Raw genomic sequence first — 27,804 nt, forward strand, 5'->3', positions numbered from 1 at the left:
TTAAGTATCACTTCCATTGCAGCAAGCTGCTGAGGTATCATGCACTGTCTACAAATTATTTTCCTGCCTACTGTTGGAAACATAGCCATGAATTGTGCCAATCTAGACTCACAGAATAGTGCAGGGTTTGCTTTTCCACTCTGACATACGGATATTATGGTCTCGCAGTAGGGAGACCATAGTTAATGTTGCATCAGTTTTACAGGGTACATACATCAGTGTTTCACCTTTTTTGGAACCCTTTTTTGTAATCATGCCATGGGGAATTTGAATCAAATTTCAGCCACTAATTACTGTGTGTGTGGAATGCTCTCCAATGTGCTGTTTGTGTTTATATATTGGTGGGGTTTGGTTTTGTTTTTAAAGGAAAAATGGGGAAAGGAACACTGGAACAGCCTGACTTCCCCCTCCCTCTCCCCTCCACACAATGCATGTTTGCTGCCCCATGCTACTGTCTGAGCAGTAACTTTGTAACATCAGAGATAATCAGCCACTCATCAGTCCCTCCCTCCAGTTCACTAGCATACTTGGAGAGAGTCACTATTGCCCTCGTTGTCATGGCAATGGCTGCCTTTGACAACTGACTCAGACAACCACAATATTATTACAAAAAAGGGACCCAAGAGGAGCTGTAATGAAAGCAGGCTGGGTCTAAATAAGCTCCTGGGGGTTTGTACTATGGTACATTACACTGTTTCTTTTCAAAAGGTAATTGTTATTTTCTTAAAAAAAAAAAAAAAAGGTTACATTAAAATAAGATAAAACATACAAGAAAAGGCTGGAATTTTGTATCTGCTTCTTACAAATTGAGGGCTACGGCTTTCTGAATATTTCTCTTCTTTAAAAAGTGGGACATTCTAGCTATGAGCCTCTACTCAATTTTCAGTTATACATTATTTTAAAGATGTAATTTAGAAGTTGCAGTAAACCAGAAGTTGCATTCAAAATGTTATGTTTGAATTCAGTTTAATTTAATTGCTTTTAATATATTGTTCAATATGGCACTGACCGGTAAAGTTATGGAGCTTCAAAAATTTTACAACAGCAATAAATTATACATTGAACGCCACAAATGCATAAGCGCTTTATTATTTAAATAGCACACATATAAAAGATTTTCCTTCTATTAAAAGCAAAAATTCACAAACAAAAATCTTCATTTGTTTTATGAGAGCAACCTTAACTGAACAAAAATTTGGGAAATACAAAGTTAAGGATTAAAAAGCTGCACTCAGATTAGGAAATTCCAAATGAACATTGCCAATACAACCTTAATTCAGCTTCATTGCACATATGCATTAGGATACAATCTTTAATTGCATACAGAAATAACTACCTATGAACATTTTGATGTCAGTGACTTTCCCAGCATCACATAGGACCTCAGGGGCAGAGGCATGGATAGAATCCAAGTCTCCATGTCAGCATTCAGCTGCCTTAACCAAGAAAATATAATTTCTCTTTCTGCAATCACCTTCCTCATTCACTACAAACCTTCCAACTTCTGCACCAAAAGAGGTATGGGTCCTACAGACAGCAGACTCCTGCACTGTACAACCCCGATTCATCCCGAGCAGATCTGTCCTGTGCAATGAATGAAGAACCAGGGGCAAAAAGAATATGGGATCATGTAATATAAAACTATCATAATGCACACATACAAGGGGAGCAAATTAAGGTAGCAAGAAAAATGTGCTCTCTGGCTTTTCCAAACTTGAAAGTGCTTGATTTGCAACCTGTTAATATTTTTTAATTCTTATCTTTCTATTGTTGAGTTTATTTATAAGAGCAACCTTAACTAATGTTAAAAGAAGTTTTTTGTTGTGACTATAATTTGAGATGGTATGCAAGTCAGTGGTGAATTATGTCCTACCACAGTTACTCCTCAGTCTTTTGCCATACTTTTCTGCTCACTTTCTGAAAAATATGTGGGCCCTTACTGTCCTTAACTTCATCTTGCTATCTTGCCATTGTGGTGTCATCAGTAGTTAAATAGGAAAGGCCATCTACTCACTTATCACCAGATTATAACTGACCCTAATGCAGTCATGCGCTGGGGAGCAAAGGGGAGTAAGACCCCTCTGTACAACCACATTAGTGCTCAGTTACGAGTTAGAATTCTCTGTAGTAACTCAGATCCCACCCTATCTAACATCCCATCACAGGCCATTGGGCACATTTACCATGTATAGTTAAAGATCAATTAATTGCCAAAATCATGTTATCCCATCATACCATCTCCTCCATAAATTTATCGAGTTTACTCTTGAAACCAGATGGGTCTTTTGCCCCCACTGCTTCCCTTGGAAGGCTGTTCCAGAACTTCACTCCTCTGATGGTTAGAAACCTTCATCTAATTTCAAGTCTAAACTTCCCAATGGCCAGTTTATATCCATTTGTTCTTGTGTCCACACTGGTACTGAGCTTAAATAATTCCTCTCCCTCTCTGGTATTTATCCCTCTGACATATTTATAGAGAGCAATCATATCTCCCCTCAGCCTTCTTTTGGGTACGCTAAACAAGCCAAGCTCCTTGAGTCTCCTTTCATAAGGCAGGTTTTCCATTCCTCGGATCATCCTAGTAGCCCCTCTCAGTACCTGTTCCAGTTTGAATTCATCCTTCTTTAACATGGGAGACCAGAACTGCACACAGTATTCCAGATGAGGTCTCACCAGTGCCTTGTATAATCAAAGACCCTAATTCAAGGAAGCACTTAAACCCATGTTTAAGTCCTCCCTATTCATGGCTTCACTTTAGAGTGTGTATAAATCCTATGCTGCAACAGCTAAAAAGGAGTTAATGGACCGGACAGCTACTTCCGCACCTGGTTACTAATTAACTGACTAGCTTCAGTTCAAGCAGAATGGGGTGGCTGTCAGAGAGGCTGTGGACTACCTTAGGGTCCACTCCTCTGCAGTGGTCTGGCAACGAGCTATCTAAGGAACCGTTCCAGAAACCCTACAGGGAGCGGGATGAAATTGCTGGCGAACAACTATGCAGATATTCCTTCCCCTCCCCCCACAAGGGGTTGGGGAGGAACTGAATATTAAGGTCCTCATTTGTCAAACCCTTGGGAAGATTACGATACAAGAATTAAAGAGTGACCTGCCTAAGACAGAAGACATGAGAATGGGATCTTTTTGGAGGAGAGGGACCAAGTCCCCTCACATGTTCCCTGTTTCCTAGATAGAGTGCAGCAAGGTTGAGCAGCATCTGCTTGCCAAATACTCCCCCTCTAAACACATGGGCATGGAAGTGAAAGACTGAGGAGAGCCTTCACTCTGCCTTCTGACCTCCCCATTCACAAGGTAGCACAGCTGTTTGTAGACTGGAGCAGAAATCACTATCTTGCCTTCATTCACTTGACATATTGAAGATCACCTCTGCAACTATGAGAGCTAGAGATGTAAATAAATAAATAAATGTTTAGGTTCTGGAGCCCAATTACGTAGCAATTTTTTAAAAAAAAAAAGCCATTCAACAGTGATTTGCACAGCCACATAAGGACATTGTGTGTTATATGTGTATGCTAAACAAGATCAACCCACATATAACACAGAAAGGAGGTAATGCTGGTCATATAGTCAGCGGCATGAATTTATGCTCGGCCATATTTTATATTTACCCAATAGTAGCCATCTTTTGCTGCAACAGCAAAATAAGGATGGCACAAGGGAGAACTGCAAAATCTTTATTTTCTTTATGGTTAGTACTGAAATTCAAACAGTTTCTCTCGCAGATAGATAGAACCACATCAGCCTAGTCTTTGGGAGCCATTTTCAGGAGCATAAAGTTCTCTGCATGTTTTGCAAGTGAGCAGAATCCCTTTGTCAGTAACAATATTTCCCACAGTATCAAGTATGTCCACAAAGTAACCACTAAAATGTTGGCAAGTCAAAGGAACCAACAAATTTTGTTAGTCAGCTAGTGCTGCCTTCCAATTTCTGAACAGGAATTATTGTGCAAGTCTTCTAGGACTCTGAGACTCCAACGAGAGACTGCTGAATTGGAATTAATTTGCAAACTGGATACAATTAATTTAGGCTTGAATAGCGACTGAGAGTGGATGGGTCATTACACAAAGTAAAACTATTTCCCCATGTTTATTACCCCCCTCCCCCCCCACTGTTCCTCAGATGTTCTTGTCAGCTGCTGGAAATGGCCCACCTTGATTATCACTACAAAAGGTTGTCCCGTGTCTCCCCCCCCCCCCGCGCTCTCCTGCTGGTAATAGCTCACCTTAAGTGATCACTCTCATCACAGTGTGTATGGTAACACCCATTGTTTCATGTTCTCTATGTATATATATCTCCCCGCTGTATTTTCCACTGAATGCACCCGATGAAGTGAGCTGTAGCTCACGAAAGCTTATGCTCAAATAAATTGGTTAGTCTCTAAGGTGCCACAAGTACTCCTTTTCTTTTTGCAAATACAGAGTAACACGGCTGCTACTCTGAAACCTGAGGGGATAGTGGCTCATTTGACAAGAGAAGTATTTTATATGCTATACTGTATTAGATCTAGCTAACTAGAACTGCTTTTGTCATAGAGAAGAGATGTCACTATAGGAGACCTTCACTGAATTTATATAAAATGGCAAAATCCAGCCCCATGTACTAATATAACCATCCCTATATGCCAATAATGTATGTCACTCAGTACTGTATTGTACTTCTCCATAAACTGGAACCTTTCCAGAGAACATACAATTAAGCTAGTTTGACAGGTGTTTTCAATGAGCCTAATGATTTGGAAACATTTTAATGTAGAATTTAGAACATTGCTGTATGTCACAAAATGTATAGGAGATGTGAGGTGCTGCTGGATCATAATTTGCCACTTGCTAGAGCTTCCTGTGAGTCAGGTGCCTATTTTTGTTTCCATGGCTTTAAAGGAGACAAAGAAAAGGTAGGCATTAGAGAGGGCTGGAAAATTTTTTCCAAAATTTCATCATGTTGAAATATACTGTTTCATCTAAGTCAACCTGTTTCCACAGAACTTTTGTTGGGAAGGGTTTTGGGTCCAGGGGGGGGGAGAGAGAGAGAGAGAGAGAGAGAGAGAGAGAGAGAGAGAGAGAGAGAGGCTCCCTGCTTGTCCTGACTTACAGTGGTCTGGAATGAAAAACTGCTCTGAATCAGGAAGAGCAGGGACTTACACCTGGGTCTCCTATGTCCCATGCCAGTGCGCTAACCACCAGGTGAGAAAGAGAAAGACGCTCCCCACCTCTCCCTCTTAAAAACATGTGAAAGGTTTTGTTTTCCTTCCAGGGCAGAACAAAAACAAATTAAAAAACCCTGCAAGTGCTGCAAAATGTAACTGTCACCCTCCTGCTAGATCTATTAGCCATATCTACATATCCCCTTTACTTTCTGTCTGAAACCTTAATTTTTAAAGCTTTATTTGTGGAACATGCAAGAAGAGTTACATTTTCAATCTGTGTGCCTGTTAATTGCAAAACCTTTACTTACTGTAGTCATGAGCACCACAGAGGTACTTATACATAGATAAAATAAATACCTTTGACAGAATATGCACAGTACTGTAGCTCCTCGTGCATCTCTTTGAAAGCGTATGCATTACCTCAGTAGCCAGAATGGAAGAAAAAACAGGCCAGGTCTACACTAGGAAATGAGGCATGTTTTAAACACATTAGCTAACGTGTTAAAATCCTAACATAGACAAGGTGCATTGTAGTTTTAACATGTTTGTTTGTTTGTTTAAGTTTAAAGTTTACCTTGACCAACTAACACATTAAAACTACAAAGTGCCTTGTTTACACTAGGATTTAACATTGTTAGTTACCGTGTTAAAAACACACATTTTCTCCTAGTGAAAATAGGGCCTTATGTTAGTGTAAATCCTGAGTAACTCCCATTGAAGCCAACAGTCCTAATTCTCTTCAGTGAAACACCACTGACTGCTGTGGAGTTACTCCCGATTTACACCGGGGTAACTCAGGGCTTGCATACACAAACATTTAGTTCTTGGCAAGCTGGACTGTAAATCTACCCCACACTAAGCATCGGTGTGGACCCTGCTGATATGTACTAACAGTTTCCGAGTGTGCTTTAATCTACTCCATTTTGAAACCCAGTAGATAATCAAAGCACACTAGGAACCCATTAGTGCATAGTACACAGTACACAGACACTTAGTGTGTGGCAGGCTAGCACAGTATTATACCCCAGCTTGCTGCGACCTAAATGTTAATGGAAACAAGCCCTCAGAGGAGAGCCAGGCACATGAACATTATGAAGTTAATGGTGCAGGACTGGTGTATGTGAGATCAAAATCAAGCCAAATATATAGCGTGTGGTGTAGGTACTAAACAGTTTTTATTAACACAAGTGTGGGACAACTTCATTATTTATGAGTGGTGGAGGGAGTTTTGCAGGTCTCCTCAAAGTGTAGCAATAAGAATTTGATAGTAGTGCAAACCAGTACCAATTTTGTTTATTCAGTTATTCATTTTAATTTTATGTCTCCTTCCTCTTTAACCTGTTTAAAGTATGTTAATTTCTATGGCTCCAGTCATGGAACCATCTTCAGTGTAAATCCAGAGGAAGCCCATTGGCTTTGCTGGAGTTGCTCTGGATTTTCATCAATATGAGTGAGGTCAGATTTTGAAGAAAGTCATGCTTATTTTGGAAGTTTCCCATGCCTGAGGATTGACTCTACAAAGACTTCAGGATCGGGTGCTTTGGAAAAAATTATGGAATTTTATGGGAGGAGCTTATTAACATTCCCACCTGCCATATAAAGGTATTCATAATATGAATCTCTGAATTTATGTGATGGCTGCTATGACCACTGTATGAAGTATAATATGTGGGGATGGAAGACAAGACCTGAAATACAGTGAGGAAGCCTTTCCTCACAACATTTCCATTTCTCTGGAAGCATGAGACACCTGAAATCTCATGAGAGTATTTTCTCTTATTTCCAAACCAATTTTGCAGACCAAAGAGTATTTCCTAACGTTTAGATAAGCATCTAAAATTGTGTGAGTTTATCCAAACCTGACAGAATCAGATGAAGTTTGCTTATACCATCTAAATACCTCATTTTTAGGCTGTTGTGCTTCCATGTATATTTCATAGACTCCACATGCAAAACAATATTTAAAAAAACACTGGACTGGGAGTACATCTTCCCCTGAATTTGCACAGTGCAGAGCACAATATTAGTGTTCACTTAATAAACTAACCCTTTTACATGACAATATTGTATCTTAACTGTGTTTAAACAATTTTTGGACAAAGCCCAATGCGGCTCACGCAATGCACACTGTAATGAGTGAAAGAAATTACTCGCAATAACAACGGGTACAAAAATTACTTTCCTGGTAGTAATATCATAAATGGCCTTGAATGTTTACAAAGCTCCATTCTCAGAGTGCAGCAAGTATTTCCCATAAAGTATTTGGCAGGTGTGGCCAAAGGCATTTTTATCCCCCATCAGCTCCTGATGAAGAATGTGACCTATGCTGTCCAATGAAGGGATCTTGACACAATTCTCTCTCTCTCTCTGACCTTGAGGCAGGGGTGAAAGTAAGTCGAGTGACTTACCGGTACTCTGGGGCCAGCTCTGGCCCCCGGAAGGGGCGAGGCCTAGGGCGAAAGGGGCGGGGTTGAGGGGTTCAGAGCCAGCCCCAGCCCACCCTGTAAGGTAAGTGCTTCCCCTCCCCGGGGTAGCAGCAGCAGCCTGGGGCTCCAGGGGCTATTTAAAGGGCCTGGGGCTTCCCTCTTCTCCCACCCTGGCACTTTAGATAGCCGCCAGAGCCCTGCAGCCGCTATCCCAGGGCTCCAGCAGCGGGGCTCTGGAGGCAATTTAAAGGGCCTGGGGCTCCAGCCACTTCTGGGAGCCCCAGGCCCTTTAAATTGCCCCCTGGGGAAGCCGGGCTGCACCAGTAGGGTGTACCGGCTCTTGCTGGTACGGTGTACCAGGGCGTACCGGCTTACTTTCACCTCTGCCTTGAGGTTAGATTAGATTGCTGTAATGTGCTCTGCGTGGGGCTACCTTCTGAGACAACTCAGAAACTGAAGCTAGTGCAGAATGCAGTGCACAGCTTTTTACGCAACTTCATGTCAACAGCTTGTCACTCCAACGTTCTGGAATATGCACTGGCTGCCAGCAGGTTTCTGGATGGACTACAAGGTGTTAACGGTCGTGGTTTGAGACCTGATTACCTGAGAGACTGAGTCATAGAGTTCAGGGCGAGAAAGGACCACCAGCTCATCTTGTCTCACCTCCTGTATATCACAGGCCACCAACACTACCCAGCGCCCACTCACTAAACCTGAAACCCAACATCAGATCACAGCATTACAGCTCACAGGAGATTAGATTATTGGTGCCACAGGCACAGAATAGGAGGGGCAGAGGTGCATCAGTGCCTGAGGTCCCAGCATTGTCAGGGAATTAATGTCCAACCTAAACCTCCCTTGCTGCAATTTAATCTCATTGCCTCTTGTGCTATCCTCAGAGGTTAAGAAGAACAATTTTTCTCCCTCCTCCTTGTAACAGCCTTTTATGTACTTGAAAACTGCCAACATGTCTCAGTCTTCTCTTCTCCAGAAGAAACAAACCCAGTTTTTTCAGACTTCACTCACAGGTCATGTTTTCTACACCTTTAATCATTTTGTTGCTCTTTTCTAGAGTTTCTCCAAATTTGTCCACATCGTTCCTGAAACATAGTGCCCAGAGCTGGACACAATACCCCAGTTGAGGCCTAATTAGCACGGAGTAAGCAGAAGAATTACTTCTCCTGTCCTGCTTACATCACTCCTGCTAATAAATCCCAGAATGGTGTTCGCTTTTTTTGCAACAGTGTTACATTATGATCTCATTTGCCTTTTTCACAGCCACATCACATTGGTGGCTCATAGTCATCCTGTGATCAACGCACATACCCAGGCAATCTTCTCCTCTGTTGTTTCCAACTAATGAACCCCCAGCTAGTAACAGAAATTCTTATTAAACCTTAAGTATATGACCTTGTACTGTATAGTATTGAATTTCATCCCATTTCTGTCACTCCAGTCTTCAAGGTCATCCAGCTCTTCCTGTACAATAATCTGGTTCTTGTCTGTATTGGCGATGCTTCCCAACTTTGTATCATCAGCAAACTTCACTACATGCATCCAATGAAGTGAGCTGTAGCTCACAAAAGCTTATGCTCAAATAAATTTGTTAGTCTCTAAGGTGCCACAAGTACTCCTTTTCTTTTTGTGGGTACAGACTAACACGGTTCCTACCCTGAAACTTCATAGGTGCACACTTACGTTTTGTGCCAAGGTCATTCATAAAAATATCAAATAAGATTGATTCTAAGATGGATCCTTGAGGAACTCCACTAGTTACCTTCCTCTAGTCTGATACAGATCTTCCCTAATTTAAATAAGAGTGTCCCATGAAATACCATGTCAAATGCTTCACTGAAGTCCAAAGTATATTAGATCTACTGCACTTCCTTTATTTAAACAATCAGTTATTTTCCTTAAAGGAGGACATAAGGGTCAGATTTTGAGACCAGAAGGAACCACTATGATCATCTAGTCTGACCTCCTGTATAACACAGGCCCCAAAATTGGCCCCAAATAGTTCCTAGAGCAGATCTTTTAGAAAAAAAATCCAATCTTAATTTTAAAATGGTTAGTGAAGAATAATCTACCATGACCCTTGGTAAATTGTTCAAATGGTTAAAATATTTACACCTCATTTCCAGTCTGAATTTGTCTAACTTCATCCTTTAGCCATAGGATCATGTTATACCCTTATCTGCTAGATTAAAGAGCCCATTATTAAATATTTGTTCCCCATGTAGGTACTTACAGACTAATCAAGTCATCCCTGAACCTTCTTTTTGTTAAGATAAATAGCTTGAGCTCTTTGAATCTATCACCATAAGATTTTGTAATCTTTTAATCATTCTCGTGGCTCTTCTCTGAACCCTCTCCAATTTATCAGGTTAGTCTGATATAATCTACCTTGGATAAGACAATGTTGCATTACATCCTTTTTTCCCATTTACCTCCATGAATTTAATTCGTCTTTCCTTCACAATTTATTCTAAAGTCTTGCATTCTACTGATGTCAGACAAACAGGTCTGAGTTTCTGGATCACTGTTTTCCCCTTTTAAAATATAGATATGATGTTAGCGATTCTCTACCCATATGGTACTATCCCCAAATAGATACATTTATTCAAAATCCTTGCTACCAGACTAGCACTCTCGTGTGCTGTTCTTTCAGTATTCTGGAATGGAAATTATCTGGCCTCCCTGGTTTGAGCACATTAAGCTCTAAGTTTTTCTTCCATCTCAGATGTGGTAATTTCTATTTCTAGGCACTCATTTCCATCAGTCGTACTGCCTTCATGCATATTAATTAATCAATCCATATTATCGTCTTTATTAAAAACCAAAGCAAAGTACTCACGTGGTCACGTTTGTGATCAGTGGAGGTGCTCAAGCTGATGTTGCCACACACTATAGAGAAGCGGACTGCTAGCAGGGTATTCTGCAAGAGGGGTCTTTGATTTTCCAACTCGCTGCCCACCTTGGTCTTCTAGATTTCAGATTTGTTAACCTTCTAGACACACAGAAAAACGTATCTATCCCCTCCCCTGACACACACACACACACTTACTTCTGGGGTTAGAGTGGCCCCAAGGACTGGAGAGGTTTGAGTTAACTATACTATTAAATAAATATCCATCTGCAAATATAATTATGTACAAAACTCAGAACATTTCTTTCTGTTGTATATCTTAAGTATGCCCAGGAGATAGGATGGACACATATAGAGGCTTTTATAAACCTAAATAAAGAGCTTTATAAGCTTAATGGTGATCACCAGTGAAATGCATCCACCACAGGGGTAAAACTCATTAGTGTCCATTTAATAATTCACACTATAACCCAACATTGTAGGGCAAGCAGTGAAGAAAAATGCACTTAAGTACCCACTTAAAACTGCAAAAGGAGTTTAAGGAGGCAGAATGTAATTATCCATGTTGGAACTGGGCCAGGACACCAGGCTCTACACCATGGCTGACACAGAAAGAGGCTTGGGAACATCAATATCACAAGTGGTCAAGATCTCCATTTTACACCTCATGCAAAGCACAGCACCTCCAGCAGCAGTGTCCCCTGATATCACCATGTTCAGGCACCAGTTCAACTTTGGCTCAGAGAGCCACTGACTCTCCTTGAGCACTTCCTCGAAGGTCTTGCAGCTACATACTGATGTGACCCAATGGCGTGTTTCGTTTGTGAAATAAGACAGGATTGCAGCACAGACTGCTACATCTACAGGTTGTAAAGAAGTCCAAAGGAAAGAGTCCGCTAAGGCTGAAAACGTCCTTAACTTACCCAGTCCTGCCTAGGCACGGCCGCGTGCGTATAACGACACACTGTTCAGATACCAAAGGTGCCTTGGTGGAAGAACTTGCACGAACAGAGTTTTATCTTATCTTTGCTTAATCTAGACCCTTAGCACAGATTTTTGTAAGTGCACACCCCCATAGTTCATTGAGTAACAATATGATGCCAGCTGCTCTTGTGTCTCCAGGGAGAATAGGATTAGGTTCATAATGTACAGTCTGTCTTTTTTATGCAGCATGACAGAAGAACTTGTGACCACTGAATTTCATCAACAGATATCCAGCTCTCTGTGAAATGGACCCAGATCAACCTGGCTAAAGAAAAACTGTAACAGAATCTTTATAAATACAAGGCACTTTTAAACTAAGCCATATGGTCATGATTAATAGCAAAAGGTCTCACTCCCTCTTTCTGAATAAAAGGCAATGTCTATTAAAATACCATTTACACAGAAGTACTTGTTATACTGACATAAAGATTATCAGGATTCAAGTAAGAAAATGGACAAAATTAGAGGTATGATAATAAATGCCTGGCTCAAATGGAGAGAGATAAATCACGTAGTAGTATGTGACAAGAAGATATGAGTTATATCAAAACGGAAAGTCTATAAAACCATGGTCTGCCCAGTTTTAGTGTATCGCACTGAGCAACAAAGAAAAAGCATAAGCAAATGATCTGTTTAACAGAGGTGCGAATGTTGAGATGGATGAAGGATGTAAGTAAGATATAGCATGTGAGGAACACGTAGTTACATGTGAGGAACATGCTCAAAGTAACACCCATAAACGAAAAAATGAGGGGAGTACAGACTCAGATGGGTCAGTCATGTAAAGAGCAGTCCTGGCAACTATGTGGGTAAGAGAGTCCAACCGATCAAGACTGAAGCAAAAAGGGAGAGAGGCTGACCCAAGAAGAAGTGGTGGGATGTCATAAAGGAAGACATGTCAGCAGGTGGCGTGGTAGAGGATATGGCATTGAACAGAACACTTTGGAGGGAGAGGACTTGTAGAGCAGACCCTATTTCAAGAAGTTTGCACAGGGAAGAAGAAGAAGAAAGGGTCAGAAAAGCATTTGCCATCACTGCACCTGAACTCTATCTCCTTCACCACTACCACCACCACTCCCCAACCCCCGTCTCTGGGAAACTTTAATGGATGTAGAACTATATTATTTATTTTCAAAAATTAGGCAGCAGATTGAAATTTTCCAAGCCAAGCATCACGACTGAAATTATGTTCAAGGAAAGACTTTCAACGCTCCAGAGAACATTATCTGAGCATATGGGCAGATTCTGAACTGTAATATTAATGGCATTAAAAGGGGTGTGGCCATTTTCACTTGTTTGTCAGGCCACAGTTTTTCCATTTCTCACAAAGAATGTAAATCCAGTAGCCATGCAAATGTAATTGGCGGTAACAATGCCTTTAAAATAAAATACCCTCCTCTCTCCCCCTGCAATAATGTGCTTGTTCTTGGAGAGAGCTCTGCCCGAGCAGCATTGGTTTAAGCCACATGCCGTTTCTCTCTGCAGCCTGCAAGTGGAGCACTCACACAGGAGCTGGGTGCATGTGCTGCTAAATTACCATTATGCTTCCAATGCAAAGAAAGTGGGAGCCAGCAGCTGGCCAACTATCAGATTGCCCTCCTATCACCGGTCTCTTTGATGGCAACTTGATGCCTCCAATCCATTGAAAGGAAACTAAATAAGATCTTAAAAGTAAGGTCCTGATCATGCTCCCAGTGAAGCCAAGGGCAATGCTCCCAGTGATGTCAATGGGAACAGGACCAAGTCCTAATATTTTAAAGATTCCATGGTGCATATTTATTTATTCTCAGGACACTTTGCACTTAAAATTCCAAGCTGGTTTCTGATCTGGACTGGCTCAAAAACACTGACTTGATAAGGAGCCACAGAACTGGTTCTACTCCCACCTCCACTGCTGTCACACACATACTCATTGTCTCTCTCTTTTACATAATCCACTGACAGGATCATTCTCGTCAACTGCCTAAAATCAAAACCTGCCAAGCAGTCGTAGGAGGCAATGCACTGTGGCTGAGATAGAAGCACTACAAATCATGCTGTGAAATATGCATGGCAACACAGCCAGCTATATCTTTACAGTTATCTAGTTATCTACAAAGCCTTGGGGGGGGAGGGGGAGAAAGAAGTATTTGTTTTTAGCATAAAACAAGGCATCTTCATTAGCACATCATTTTAGATAGCATTTAAGTTTGTCAGAAATGACCTAATTAAAGCAGAAAATGATCTGGGAAGAACAAGAATCTTCAACCTGAAATATAAGGGAAATGAGGGACGTGGCACAATTCCCACTAAAGTCACTGGAAACACTCCATTTGACTTCACAAAAAGAAAAGGAGTACTTGTGGCACCTTAGAGACTAACCAATTTATTTGAACATAAGCTTTCGTGAGCTACAGCTCAAAGTGAGCTGTAGCTCACGAAAGCTTATGCTCAAATAAATTGGTTAGTCTCTAAGGTGCCACAAGTACTCCTTTTCTTTTTGCGAATACAGACTAACACGGCTGTTACTCTGAAACCTGTCATTTGACTTCAGTGAGAGTTGGATCAGGCCTTAAATCTGTGTGATAATCATGTCATTTGTAGAGGAGCCAGAGTGCATTTATTAACATGTATCAGCTTCAGCATCTCCCCCAACTTAGGGTTCTTTTTGTATCTATTCACCAATGCCAGAATTATCCTTTACATTTGGATCATCTCTTTCTCCAAACTTCCTGCCCATTTCTTCTCCTCAGGAAGGAATTGCTTCTCACTGTTCTAGGTATATTTGGGATTGTAAACAAGGATTAATCATAAGGATGGACGTCAATCTGGTTACAAATTAGGTCCAAATCCTGCAGTCCTTACTCAAACATTATGCAGTCAAAACTCCCATTGAAGTCAACAGCACTTTAGTCTGAATAAGGTCTGCAGAATTTAGCCTCAGATTTCAGAATTTTTCTAGAAATAAGCTATAAATGTCTCTTAAAGAAGCCAAGGGTCTGTTTCTATGTGGGTCTCTGGATGGGGGTGAGTAAGAGAGGTGCAGTTATTTGCATTAATGCATCTGCAACATAATGTTCCTTTGGAAAACCAACAGAAACCAACAGGAACCAATTTAAAACACTGTAGGCTGTAAGTGTAACAGCTGCACTTCTCAAAGGAAGCTGTGATTTTATTTTCTCTACAAACAAACATTCTCTCAACACCCCTGCCATGTAGGTAGGCATGTACCGGAGAAACTAAGGCAGAGAAGTGAAGAGATTTGGCCAAGGCTACACAATGAGAAAATGGCACAGACAGATTGCAGGAGTTCCTGACTCCAAATCTGTGCTCATGCCATGAGCCTACACTGTCTCTCACTTCATACTAGGGCTATTAGAATCTACTGAGCTATCAAACAGTTACAAAAGGGAATTCTACTGATGTGATAACCTCTTTAGTGTTGCCTGGCAGATCCTACAGCTGTCACCTACATATTATTCCCATTAGAGTCAACGGGAGATTTTCAAACATAAGAACTGCAAGATCAGGTCTTGGTATAATAACACAGTATGATGCACCAGAGTTTAAGAGCTGCACTGTGCAGTAAGCTTTGGTTACCCACTTCCCCTCTTTGCAAACCTATGCATGCCCAGTGAGCCTGACCAGCCAGACTGTAATGTCATTCTCAGAGGGCAGTACTTCTGGGAATCTGTCACAGTAAAAATTAATCAGCAGGTTTCTGACTCTGCAATGTCATTTACAGATCCACTACCTGTGTTCCCTGTACTTACTTATAACACTGGTATTAAAAATAACCCAATCTGTGATGGTGTCCAATGATCTTTGAACAAGGGTGCTCAGATAAAATTACCCATACTCACTGAGAAATTATTCTGGACAACTGGGGTTCTTCAGAGTCTCCCAGATCCTCTGGGGATATTACTTACTAGCAATTCCAGACTCTACAATGACAAATTACACCTGACTGTGTAAATTAGGAAGTTATGTGGCCCTTCAAATGCAATCTCTTAAAGGCCAACCTCTTGAGCTATCTCTGTTAAACTATCATAACTGCACAAATGCCTTACATCAAACTCTGTGCTCAGGTGCACACATGTGTAAATTTGGAGTAACTTCAGTACAGTCAGTCTGGATTTACATCAGTCTGAATGAAAGTAGAATTTGGCCTTAATTTGGTCATGTTAAATTCCATCGTATCCAAATACCTCTTTCATAAAAAGAGGATAGCTAGCAAGGGCAGAAATTGCTGGCCATGAAAATTAATCAATTGCAAATATGCAAAACAAAAGTTACCAATAACTCTAAACACACTCCATCCCCTACTCCTAAGGACAAGATTCTGCCATCCATACTCCTGTTGAGTCATACCATTGTACAAATAGCCTTGTTGATTTCAATGGGGCTACTCATGGAACAAGTCAGAGCAGAATCGGACCTTAGATTGCTATCTCCTCCTTTCTAGGAATCAAGTAATTCCAACACCACACAAAGGATACGTTCAAGGTCTAGCGGAACAGATATGCTAACGTGTCGAATACATACAAATTAAATTACAAAAATGCTAAGTTTTCCAAATTAAAGTCCTTAATAAGTACTTGAATCAGTTGATACAAAGAAGCTGTCCAGATATAGCAGACTGAACATCTGAGAAAGATTAAAGTGACACTCTTAATTACACTCTTGTACATTTCTGTGTTAAGAAAAATTTTTGTAAGAAGCATTAGATTTTCTAGGAACATGGTTATGATTTTGTCTGCATTTCATTTAAAATAGATTCCTCCTTGTCCTCACTTAGCAAGTCAGATGAAAGGTCTGTAAGTGATCATTAGGATAAGACACACTAACTAATTTAGAGACATTCTACCCAACATGCGCTGGAAAAATGAAAACTTTTTCTATGCAGATATTTGAACATCATTTGTAATTCAATCTTTTTACATATAAATACTAATAATAGCTGTACAAAACACTACTTTTAACACCATCCACAAATAATGGTGCTCAATTTATTTATGTTTGATATCCTAACTAAAGAAAAGAAAACTCTTTGTATCAAATAACAAATGTGTATGCCTGCAGAAACACTTGGACACAAATGCCACTAAACAGAGCTAGTTTTCTTGTAAGTTTAAAACTTAGTATTTTTAGTAGGATTTTTTTAATGTCCCTTTTTAAAAAGACACTGGGATTTTGGAATAAAGAATTACTTTGTAAGCAGATGAGTCATCCAGGGTAAAGAGATATGACACAAACATTACGAACAGTGAATATTGTGCCCATACCTATATTTCATGCCAGTCTGCTTTGCAGTTGATTCTTTTAAAGAGATATGGTGCTGAGGGGTAAATGTCCCCAAACTGCGAGCAATAATAGCCACCGTCCGGAATTTTGCCCGGGCTGCATTCACTACGTTTGGGGTAGTGGTGTTCTGTTTGCTGATAAGCCTGTCTTCACCATTTCGATTCTTCAAGTTATGTTCTGTACAAGCTATGGAAACTTGCATGGCTCCTGCAATAAATCTTTATTCACAGTCCAAATCTTAGAGAGTACTCAAACCTTCTCAGACTCTGAGAACAGGGCTATAGGACACTGAATAGCTGGAGATTTTAGTCCCAAATGCTGCTAAACGAGTCTTCAAATCTGGACTCAAAAGATGACTGAAAGTAGTAGAAGCAGCAGTGGTAGATAGTGCAGGTAGAGGAGAACAGTATGGTGTCCCTGGTGTACAAGTCAACATATAAGCACTGAACTTGGTTAAGCAAGCAAGAGAGCAGACAACTTGATTTTCAAATCTTCCTTTGCAATAATATCTACTGCTTAGACAAAATCATCCATCTAGTCAAGTGCTTTCAGAAACATAAAGCTGTACCTTCATAATTAACCACAAGAAGCAACATCCACTCCGTCTTGATGCAGGCTTGCATCTGCTTGCTGGTTTTAAATCAATGCAGGCATACTGCAAGATGTGTCTTGAACACCCTCTGGATCACAAAATGCTGAACAGGCAAGCTTTGGAACTGAAGAAATGTCTAATCACAAGCAAGTCTCTAAAAACCAGGAATATCCATCTATTGTCTTTGTCAGATGCTGCAAAATACAACATCTAATCAGGACCCTTTTCACACATTCTTAGTTTCAAGCCCTGTAAAGACAAAGCTGTAAATCTGCACCGATACGGGTTTGCAGCTGCTCTGTGGAACATGCAGAGCTCCCTGTAAGAAGCTTGCAGAAAGCATGGGAATGGTTGCTTTTTCTTTTGTGTGCAACATAGAGACAGGCACTAGAAGCAGATTCTTCCCATAAAAATAATTGACAGCACTGCTAATCAACCAGAGGACTCATCACAGTGACAGAACAAATTGATGTAAAAACATGTTAACTATAAAAATAGGGGGGAAACACTCTGCTAATGTGTGCTGGTGAATTAACACATTAATCCCTTGTCTGGCTCACTAAAATACTGCTTTAAATCCCATGGTATCAGCATGCTAGGGTTAATCTTTTCTTCGTACAAGAATCCTAGCTAAATTAGCGATGGTGCAAACTCTTCAAACCAATTCTGACTCACAACTTGCTGAAAATTGGGTTGCAATTAAACAAGGAAAGACTGGCACAAAGCTGACAAGTCATTGTCCATGCTCCACCCTGCTATGGAGCCATGTTTTCAAAAGGGTGTGCATGCTGGGCACATTGAGGAGGTGCATTCAAATGGCTGAGTTGTGGGCATTGCCCAGGGGGTAGGCACATGAAACCTATTTTCAGAACTGCACAAGGACTCCCTCAGGATATGCTTAAGATCTAGTCACAGGCCAGGTAGGTGTGAAGTGGAGACACAGATGGATTCTACTTAGCCCTCCATTGGCTGCTGCCAACCACTACAACTTAAAAGAGACAGAATCTGGAGGCTGATGAGATGGGGGCAGAGTAGTGGTTAGAGATAGTAGAGGCTCAGATACCATGGTGATGAGCCGGGGTGCTGGAACAATTTATACAGTGAGGGTGCTGAGAGCCATTGAACCAAACTGTAAACCCTGTATATGGTGGAAACCACTTCAAGCCAGGGGGCTTGGAAGCACCCACCACATCTCTAGTTCCAGCATCTAAATGGTGATAAGCACAAGAACTGCACCAGTGTTACGGATTCGATGTGGAAGAGAGACAGGCTCTCTGTATGTTGCTGTAGGAGATGGTTGTGGGAGACAGAGGCAAGCAAGATTTTTGGAGGGGGAGCTAGGAGCCAAGAGAAATACTGAAATTGTTTGCTCTGAGGTGAATAAGTCAGAGTGGTGGTTCTCAAACTAGGGCCGCTGCTTGTTCAGGGAAAGCCCCTAGGGGCCCAGGCTGGTTTGTTTACCTGCCGCGTCCACAGGTTTGGCTGATCGCGGCTCCCATTGGCCGCGGTTCGCTGCTCCAGGCCAATGGGGGCTGCGGGAAGTGGCATGGGCTGAGGGATGTGCTGGCCGCCCTTCCTGCAGCCCCCATTGGCCTGGAGCGGCGAACAGTAGTTCAGAACCACTGGAAGGAGCTAGGAAGCTCCAGCCACAGACCTTTTCCACCCATAAATCACATTCCAGCCTTAAACTCCTACCCCGTGGAGATGCAAATATAAAGTGCCAAAATGAGACATCACTCACAGCAGGTTGTACAGATGTTCACTCTATTGCACCCAAGCCCACAGCAAGTTGTTGTGGTCAGTGCTGTGCTACACCAGCTCGTAGGTGTCTGGCAGCATGCTGGGTGCACCACACACTTGGGGGCAAGTGCTGGAGGTGCTCCAGGCATGGGCTCTTCAGGGCCTAGCCCTGCGTGGACATTCACACACTTTGCTTAACTGAGGATTTCTTCGTTAGCGCTGCCAGAAAGAAAAGTTGCAAGTACCCTGGGTGCAGCGACTTTAACAGTTAGAAACAAATGAGATGATCCCAACAGTTCCCAACCCATCCCCTAGCTGGAAGCCCAAGCCAGGGGTATAAGCAGTAACAAGCTCCTGCTATAATCCCTTTGCATTGTCTTCTTGACAATGAGCCGCCGCCAGGTATCAGCAAATGCAGCTACTGCTGACCCTTGTCAGCAACAGGGTGTGTCCTCAGCCCAGCTCTCAGGCCTGTTATCAGAGGTTTCCTTCCACAGCCAGCTCCCAGACCGCTGCCTCTGGCCTGCTATTCCTAGTCTCATGCAGCCTCTGGCACTTTCTCAAACCAGTCCCCTTCTGATCTATTGTAGTTCTTCCCTTTCCTGTGCTGGAGGGATTATGGATCCCCGCTGCTGGCTGGACACTGATCTGGGGGTAAACACAGTGCTCAGTAATGGCCCAACAGATTCATTACAAAACGATCATGTGTACTCTGCCTAGCTTCACTCACAGCTCCAGTGCCACCTGCTCAGAGGTCAAAATGAGACGCCTGGCGCTCTTCTTCCTTGTGCATTTTGATCATCCATGAAATAATTAACTACATTAACATTTAAATAATGATGGTCAGGCTCCAGTGTTAACTCCCCCGAAGTCCACACCATGGAGAGTCAAGCTGCGATCAGTAACACTCAGGTCATGTTTTCAAAGCTATCTTCAAAACCAGAAGGGCTAGATGCTTAAAAAAAGAAAGCTACAACTCTGGAATACAAGGCAGCAGTGTCCAAAAAAACAACCAACTGAAAACCCTCCCTCTGAGCTGCCACAATCCAACCTAATTCAGTCCCAGCATATCTTGCACCGTACTTATTTGGGGATGCAGCAATTAAAATGATAGTGACCTAGAAGTAGGGTTGCCAATTTAGGTTGACCTATTCCTGGAAGTTTCGTCACATTAAATAAAATTCCGGGAGACTCCAGGGCAATCCTGGAGGGTTGGCAACCCTGCTTCGAAGCAAATGTTATGAACCATGTAGGGGCTTGGCTAACAGAGCCCTACTCATTCAGCCAGAGTAGGGCAGTTTCTGAAAACTGGCCTCTCAGAAGGCCCTGCAAGCGGTTCCTTGGCTGTTGTGAGGCTTACAGGTATCCTGTGACTCTGCTTTTCCACAGAACTTCTGCCAAGAATCTTCCCCATCCCCTTCTACCTAGCTTCCTGGTACATATTTAAAGAAAGTCTAGAGAGTAGAGAAAAGGGCAGAACAAGAACAACTGAGTGGCATCTCACATACTTCTGTGACTGTAGGGACCAGCATGGGTGTAGAGGTGGGCATGCCCTGAAGAGACACAAAGAAGCAGGCAGCAACTCTTCAAAATGCCTGTGTTGTAAGCAGAGCCAAACTCCGAGTGCACATGTAAAGCCAAGAGACTCCAGTCACTGGGCAGGATCGAACGTGGGACCTCTGAAGCCTAGTGTATATGCCTCGACTGCATGAGCTAAAAGCCACATGGCTCTTCACCAAGGATGTAGCAGACTCATCAATCTCTAGCAGGCCTGACTGCCACTTGATGGGGACAGAGCACCACACAAAGCAGGCATGGGTCACACACACCTTGAATCACTGATTAAAGGTCATTTTCAGCCTGTCTGAGCACCCATTCAAAAAGATTGTTTCTTTGGAGGTACAGAAGAGTGCCCACCTACAGGACCCAGTACACTTGTGCATCTGGGCCTTTTAAAGCAGGGCTCTTTATGAGAGCTTAGACTTTAGCAGATTAACGACAACTCCACAGTAAACACGGAAGAGCCACACCAGTGCTGACAGGCTGAATATCTTATTAAGACTCCTCCACAACCAATTTAGTTAATGATTAGTTAATGTGTGTACAGTACATTGCTTTTAAGATGAACAGCACTATAGTAATGTTAAGAATTGTTCTTGGGGTTTTTTTCAAAATGGGGAGGAGGGTTCTGTGAGTGTAATTTGTTGCATTACCATTAGCAACTAAAGGCCCTACCAAGATAAGGGCCACATTGTGCTAGGCTCTGTATAAACACAGAGTAAGAGACACTCCCTGTCCCCCAACAGCTTACAATCTAAATAGATGAAACAGACAGAGTGAGGGGGCAAGGCTGACCTGGTTTGATGGGTTCAACCCCAAGTTATAGTTAAACTTTGTAAGCCTTACTCTCTGACGCATGTTAGCTTTGAGCCAAGCAGGTTATGAGCTGACTAACTAGACAGAAGTCTAAAATACAAACGTCCATTGCTAAATGCCCAGGAAAGAAAAAAAAATATTACAAATGTTATTTTGCAAGCTTATTTCCAGGCATGTTTCTGATGTTTACCATATATCTAATGAAGAGAATCAAAGCTCTGTCAAAGGACAGAGTAACATGATCATCCCAAACTAAATTTCTTTAGAATTTAGTGTGTTGTTTTAAGCTTTGAAAGGGATACTCTGGTATCAAGCCAGCAGCTTTGATGATACTACAGACATAGGTGCTTTCTGTAGAAATGCAGCAACCAGTGTCTAGAGCACAGAAATCTAACATTCAGTGTTACAAGCTTTCAGTCCTCATCACCTTGCACAAACAGGTCACATGTTAATTAAACTGAGAAAATTAGATTTCAACTGTTTAAATTGTAACACAAACAGGCTTGAAGAATCTAATTTAGATTTTTTAAAATATGTTACCAGAACATGAGAGAGACAAGGTAGGTCTCTTTTATTGGACCAACTTCTGCTGGGGGAAAATACAAGCTTTTGAGCTTTTTAATTTTTATTTTCTTTGTGCGACTATCGGCCTTATTCTGCTACCCTTGTTCTTGGGCACTAGCGCATTACTCTGTGAGTAGTACCAGTGGTAATACTCTTAATACTCTGACCCTCTCAAAGAATTCTGACAGATTGCTGAGGCATGATTTCCTTTTACAAAAGCCGAGTTGACTCTTCCAACAAATTGTGTTCAGCTATGTCTCTGATAATTCTGTTTTTACTGTAGTTTCAACCAATTTGCCTGTTACTGAAAGTAGGCTTACCAGTCTAATTGCCAGGATCAAATCTGAAATCTTTTTTAAAAATTGGCATTTCTTTAGCTATCCTCCTATCATCTGGCACAGAGGCTGATTTAAGTGATAGTTACATGCCTCAGTAAGTAGTCCTGCAATTTCATATTTGAGTTCCTTCAGAACTCTTGGGTGGTTACCACCTGGTCCTGGTGATTTATTACTGTTTGACTTACCAATTTATTCTAAAACCTCCTCAACTGACACCTTAGTCTGGGACAGTTCCTCAGATTTATCAGCTAAACAGAATGGCTCAGGTGTGGGAATCTCCCTCACATCCTTTGCAGTGAAGACTGATGCAAAGAATTTATTTAGCTTCTATGCAACAGCCTTTTCTTCCCTTAGTCCTCCTTTAGCACCTGATCACCCAATGGCCCCATTGATTGTTTGGCAGCATTCCTGCTTCTGATGTACTTAAAAAACATTTTGCTGTTAGTTTGAGTTTTTTGTGAGCTGTTCTTCAAATTATTTTTGTACTAATTAAAACTTTTATATTTGACTTGCCAGTTTATGCTCCTTTCTCTTTTCTTCAGTAGAATTTGACTTCCAATTTTAAAGGATGCCTTTTTGCCTTTAACTGCCTCTTTTACTCTTAACAACGGTGGTATTTTTTTGGCCCTCTTACTGTTTTTTTTTTCATTTGGGGTATACATTTAATTTGACCCTCTATTGTGGTGTCTTTAAAAAGCTTCCATGCAGCTTGGAGGCACTTTACTCTTGTGACTGTTCTTTTTAGTTTCCATTTTACTAGCTTCCTCATTTTTGTGTGGTTCCCCTTTTTGAAGTTAAATGCTACTGTGATCAGAGGCGCTATCTTTCTGAGTTGCCAAGGGGTGCTCAATCCCTGCTCTACCCCAGGCTCTGCCCCCTCTTCACCCCTTCCCCGCCTCTTCCTGCCCCATTCTGCATCCTCCCCCAAACGCACCCCACCCTCGCTCCTCCTCCCTCACCAGCACCTCCTGCACACCACTGAACAGCTGATCCATGGTGAACGGGAGGCACTAGGAGGGAGGGGGAAGAGCTCATCAGCGGGTCCGCCGACAGGCAGGAGGCACTGGGGGGAAGGGGCTGATCAGGAGGCTGCCAATGGGTGCTGAGCACCCACTATTTTTTCCTCTGGGTGCTCCAGCCCCAGAGCAGCCATGGAGTTGGCGCTTATGACTGTCATAGCCTTCTTTGGCATTTCCCCCCAACAAGGATGTTAAATTTAATGACATGATGGCAGCTATTACCAAGTGGTTGAGCTATATTCACTTCTTGGGCCAGATCCTGTACCCCACTTAAGACTAAGACAAGAATGGCCTCTCCCCATGTGGGTTCCAGGACTAGCTGTATTTTCTGACTTTCAAACACTCATTTTCTATCTTGCATCTCAACCTGAATTTCCAGTGCTTTACATTTTTAAAGATTCAGACAGTGCTGTTCTAATATAACTAATATTTGTTGACAACCTGAAGTGCATCTTAAGGGAGAGTGGGTGCATGGGTTGCACATAGGATTACGTTTGTAGACACGTCCTAAGTGTTTTGCAATGACTCACATGCAGATGAAGTGCCCACTCCTGCTGTCTCTGGAAGCGAATAGGAATTAAACAAAAACAAAAAACTTTGATTAAGCAAAACTTGTTGTCAAAAACTCTTCATCCTAGAGAGCTCTCTGGTGACAACCATGAGCCTATAGATTGAGCTAAAGGGCTAAATCCAACACGCGGCAGTTGCGACAGCCAGCTATCCCTGTCAACCAGCTGTTATCAGGGAGACACAAAGCTCATTGAACAGTAAGTGGCACATGTAGTTATCCATATGCACAAAACAGAGGCCTGGTTGAGTCCACTTTGAAAAGGTGATACCAACCGTTAAACTGACACGGAGGGTGTTATTTTTAAAAGGGTCACAATTTTGCCTCCTGTTTTGTGCTTTTTTGCTTTTCACAGACATAGTCAAATACTGTGGTTACACATCTAAGTGGCAATAGAGGTCTTCACAAGTATCTTGGAGTGAAGAATGGGGCTGGTAAAAATGTGTGTCTCCAAGTGCATAAACAAGCCAGATTTTTTAAAAAAAAAAATCTGTCCCTAAATGTCTATTTATAACATACCAGAGCAAGTAGATTTTAAAATAAATGGTGGAATTGCATCTCTATCAAACCTCACTGTTCATAGGAAAAGTACTTTGTATTGTATATAATGGCCCCCAGCGGTACTTAGACACAAAAGGCTCATTCAAGGATGGAGTTTCAGACTTAATAATCAGCTTCCTAGCTCTCTCAAGTCAATCCTTGACCTGCTGCTCACAAACCGAGAAGAATTAGTAGGGGAAGCTAAAGTGGACGGGAACCTGGGAGGCAGTGACCATGAGATGGTCAAGTTCAGGATCCTGACACAGGGATGAAAGGAGAGCAGCAGAATACAGACCCTGGACTTTAGAAAAGCAGACTTTGACTCCCTCAGGGAACTGATGGGCAGGATCCCCTGGGAGAATAACATGAGGGGGAAAGGAGTCCAGGAGAGCTGGCTGTATTTTAAAGAATCCTTATTGAGGTTACAGGGACAAACCATCCCGAAGTGTAGAAAGAATAGTAAATATGGCAAGCGACCAGCTTGGCTTAACAGTGAAATCCTTGCTGATCTTGAACACAAAAGAGAAGCTTGCAAGAAGTGGAAGGTTGGACAAATGACCAGGGAAGAGTATAAAAATATTGCTCAGGGATGCAGGAGTAAAATCAGGGAAGGCCAAATCACACCTGGAGTTGCAGCTAGCGAGAGATGTTAAGAGTAACAAGAAGGATTTCTTCAGGTATGTTAGCAACAAGAAGGAAGTCAAGGAAAGTGTGGGCCCCTTACTGAATGAGGGAGGCAACCTAGTGACAGAGATTGTGGAAAAAGCTAATGTACTCAATGCTTTTTTTGCCTCTGTCTTCATGAACAAGGTCAGCTCCCAGACTACTGCACTGGGCAGCACAGCATGGGGAGGAAGTGACCAGCCCCCTGTGGAGAAAGAAGTGGTTCGGGTCTATTTAGAAAAGCTGGACAAGCACAAGTCCATGGAGCCGGATGTGCTGCATCCGAGAGTGCTAAAGGAGTTGGCAGATGTGATTGCAGAGCCATTGGCCTTTATCTTTGAAAACTCATGGCGATCCGGGAAAGTCCTGGAAGACTGGAAAAAGGCTAATGTAGTGCCCAGCTTTAAAAAAGGGAAGGAGGATGATCCTGGGAACTACAGGCCAGTCAGCCTCACCTCAGTCCCTGGAAAAATCATGGAGCAGGTCCTCAAGGAATCAATTCTGAAGCACTTAGAGGAGAGGAAAGTGATCAGGAACAGTCAGCATGGATTCACCAAGGGCAAGTCATGCCTGACTAATCTAATTGCCTTCTATGATGAGATAACTGGCTCTGTGGATGAGGGGAAAGCAGTGGACGTGTTGTTTCTTGACTTTAGCAAAGCTTTTGACATGGTCTCCCACAGTATTCTTGCCAGCAAGTTAAAGAAGTATGGCTGGATGAATGGACTATAAGGTGGATAGAAAGTTGGCTAGATTGTCGGGCTCAACGGGTAGTGATCAATGGCTCCATGTCTAGTTGGCAGCTGGTATCAAGTGGAGTGCCCCAAGGGTGGATCCTCAGGCCGGTTTTTTTCAATATCTTCATAAATGATCTGGAGGATGGTGTGGATTGCACACTCAGCAAGTTTGCAGATGACACTAAACTGGGAGGAGAGGTAGATACGCTGCAGGGTAGGGATAGGATACAGAGGGCCCTAGACAAATTAGAGGATTGGGCCAAAAGAAATCTGATGAGGTTCAACAAGGACAAGTGCAGAGTCCTGCACTTAGGACGGAAGAATCCAATGCACCGCTACAGACTAGGGACCGAATGCCTCGGCAACAGTTCTGCAGAAAAGGACCTAGGGGTTACAGTGGATGAGAAGCTAGATATGAGTCAACAGCATGCCCTTGTTGCCAAGAAGGCCAATGGCATTTTGGGATGTATATGTAGGGGCATTGCCTTCAGATCAAGGGACGTGATCGTTCCCCTCTATTCAACGTTGGTGAGGCCTCATCTGGAGTACTGTGTCCAGTTTTGGGCCCCACACTACAAGAAGGATGTGGAAAAATTGGAAAGAGTCCAGCGGAGGGCAACAAAAATTATTAGGGGACTGGAACACATGACTTATGAGGAGAGGCTGAGAGAACTGGGATTGTTTAGTCTGCGGAAGAGAAGAATGAGGGGGGATTTGATAGCTGCTTTCAACTACCTGAAAGGGGGTTCCAAAGAGGATGGATCTAGACTGTTCTCAGTGGTAGCTGATGACAGAACAAGGAGCAATGATCTCAAGTTGCAGTGGGGGAGGTTTAGGTTGGATATTAGGAAAAACTTTTTCACTAGGAGGGTGGTGAAACACTGGAATGCATTCCCTAGGGAGGTGGTGGAGTCTCCTTCCTTAGATATTTTTAAGGTCAGGCTTGACAAAGCCCTGGCTGGGATGATTTAGTTGGGGATTGGTCCTGCTTTGAGCAGGGGGTTGGACTAGATGACCTCCTGAGGTCCCTTCCAACCCTGATATTCTATGATTCTAATCCCTTTGCATTTCTTTTACACTTATACCAAACTGCTAGGTAGGGAAATATTGTCCACGAAAACATTGCGATTTCTTCCCCCAGTACAAATAGCCAAATTACCCCTTAAATAATAGATTCAAAATGCAATATAAAGCAAATGTTCTGTAACATACAAGAGCTAATTATATTTCCCTATTTTACTTTTTCCATTTTCTCTATTATTACTATTTATTATTTGCTATTCATGACAATGCACTCATTGCTGTACCAACACAAACATAAAAGCTGTGTCTGCCGAACAAACATAAAGAAGACAGGATGCCTTGGGAAATTCAGAAGCAAGAATAGTTTCAGTTTTATATGTATTTATTCAGGGGTGAAAGTAAGCCAGTACGGGCCAGTACGGCATACTGGTAAAAAGTGGCCGCCAGTAGCGGCCTCTACCCAGCAGACTTTAAAGCTCCCTGCTTAAAGCCACGGCAGCCCTTTAATGTTGCTGCCCCTTTTGCACCCCCCATGGGTGGCCCTGCCGGGACCCTACCAGCAGGGCCACCAACAAGGGGAGGCGCAAAAGGCGGAGCGACCTTAAAGTGCTGCCGCAGCAAAGGACTCTGCTTAAAGCACTGCCACGGCATTGCTTTAATGGTGTTGCCCCTTTTGCACGCACAGCCTCCCCGGCCGCCGGTGGGGCAGACAGAAGGAGCAGCTGCCCTGGGGCCGGCAATTTAAAAGGGCCTGGGGTGCCAGCTGCTGGCCGGACCCCCGAGCTCTTTAAATCGCCGCTGGAGCCCCAGGTGGCGCAGGCTAGGCAGCGTGGAAGGGCTGGCTGGGGGACACTAACCCCTCCCCCCCGCCTGAGGCCCAGCCCCCGTACCGGTAAGTCTTCAGCTTGACTTTCACCCCCGTAT

At 42.6% G+C, this 27,804-nt stretch overlaps 1 protein-coding gene and 1 long non-coding RNA gene across 4 annotated transcripts in view; one reads left to right on the top strand and one right to left on the bottom strand.

Annotated features, from left to right (window-relative positions):
• The window catches only part of KCNAB1 (potassium voltage-gated channel subfamily A regulatory beta subunit 1), a 234,994-nt gene that overhangs the window by 148,987 nt on the left and 58,203 nt on the right, over nt 1-27,804 (bottom strand). The window contains exon 1 of one of the 3 annotated variants that reach the window (XM_073359611.2): nt 16,702-17,637. The exons of the other annotated variants lie outside the window; for them this stretch is intronic. Coding sequence (XP_073215712.1) covers nt 16,702-16,922 — 221 coding nt within the window. The 5' untranslated portion in view covers nt 16,923-17,637. Of the gene's footprint in view, nt 1-16,701; nt 17,638-27,804 lie in introns of those variants that run through there. 3 annotated transcript variants of the gene reach the window in all.
• Nucleotides 1-27,804, top strand: part of LOC144930881 (uncharacterized) — a 55,655-nt gene that overhangs the window by 16,114 nt on the left and 11,737 nt on the right. The gene's annotated exons all lie outside the window — the stretch shown is intronic.

The sequence above is a fragment of the Lepidochelys kempii genome, chromosome 9 (genome assembly GCF_965140285.1).
Source record: "Lepidochelys kempii isolate rLepKem1 chromosome 9, rLepKem1.hap1, whole genome shotgun sequence".
NCBI classification, from domain to species: Eukaryota; Metazoa; Chordata; order Testudines; family Cheloniidae; genus Lepidochelys; species Lepidochelys kempii.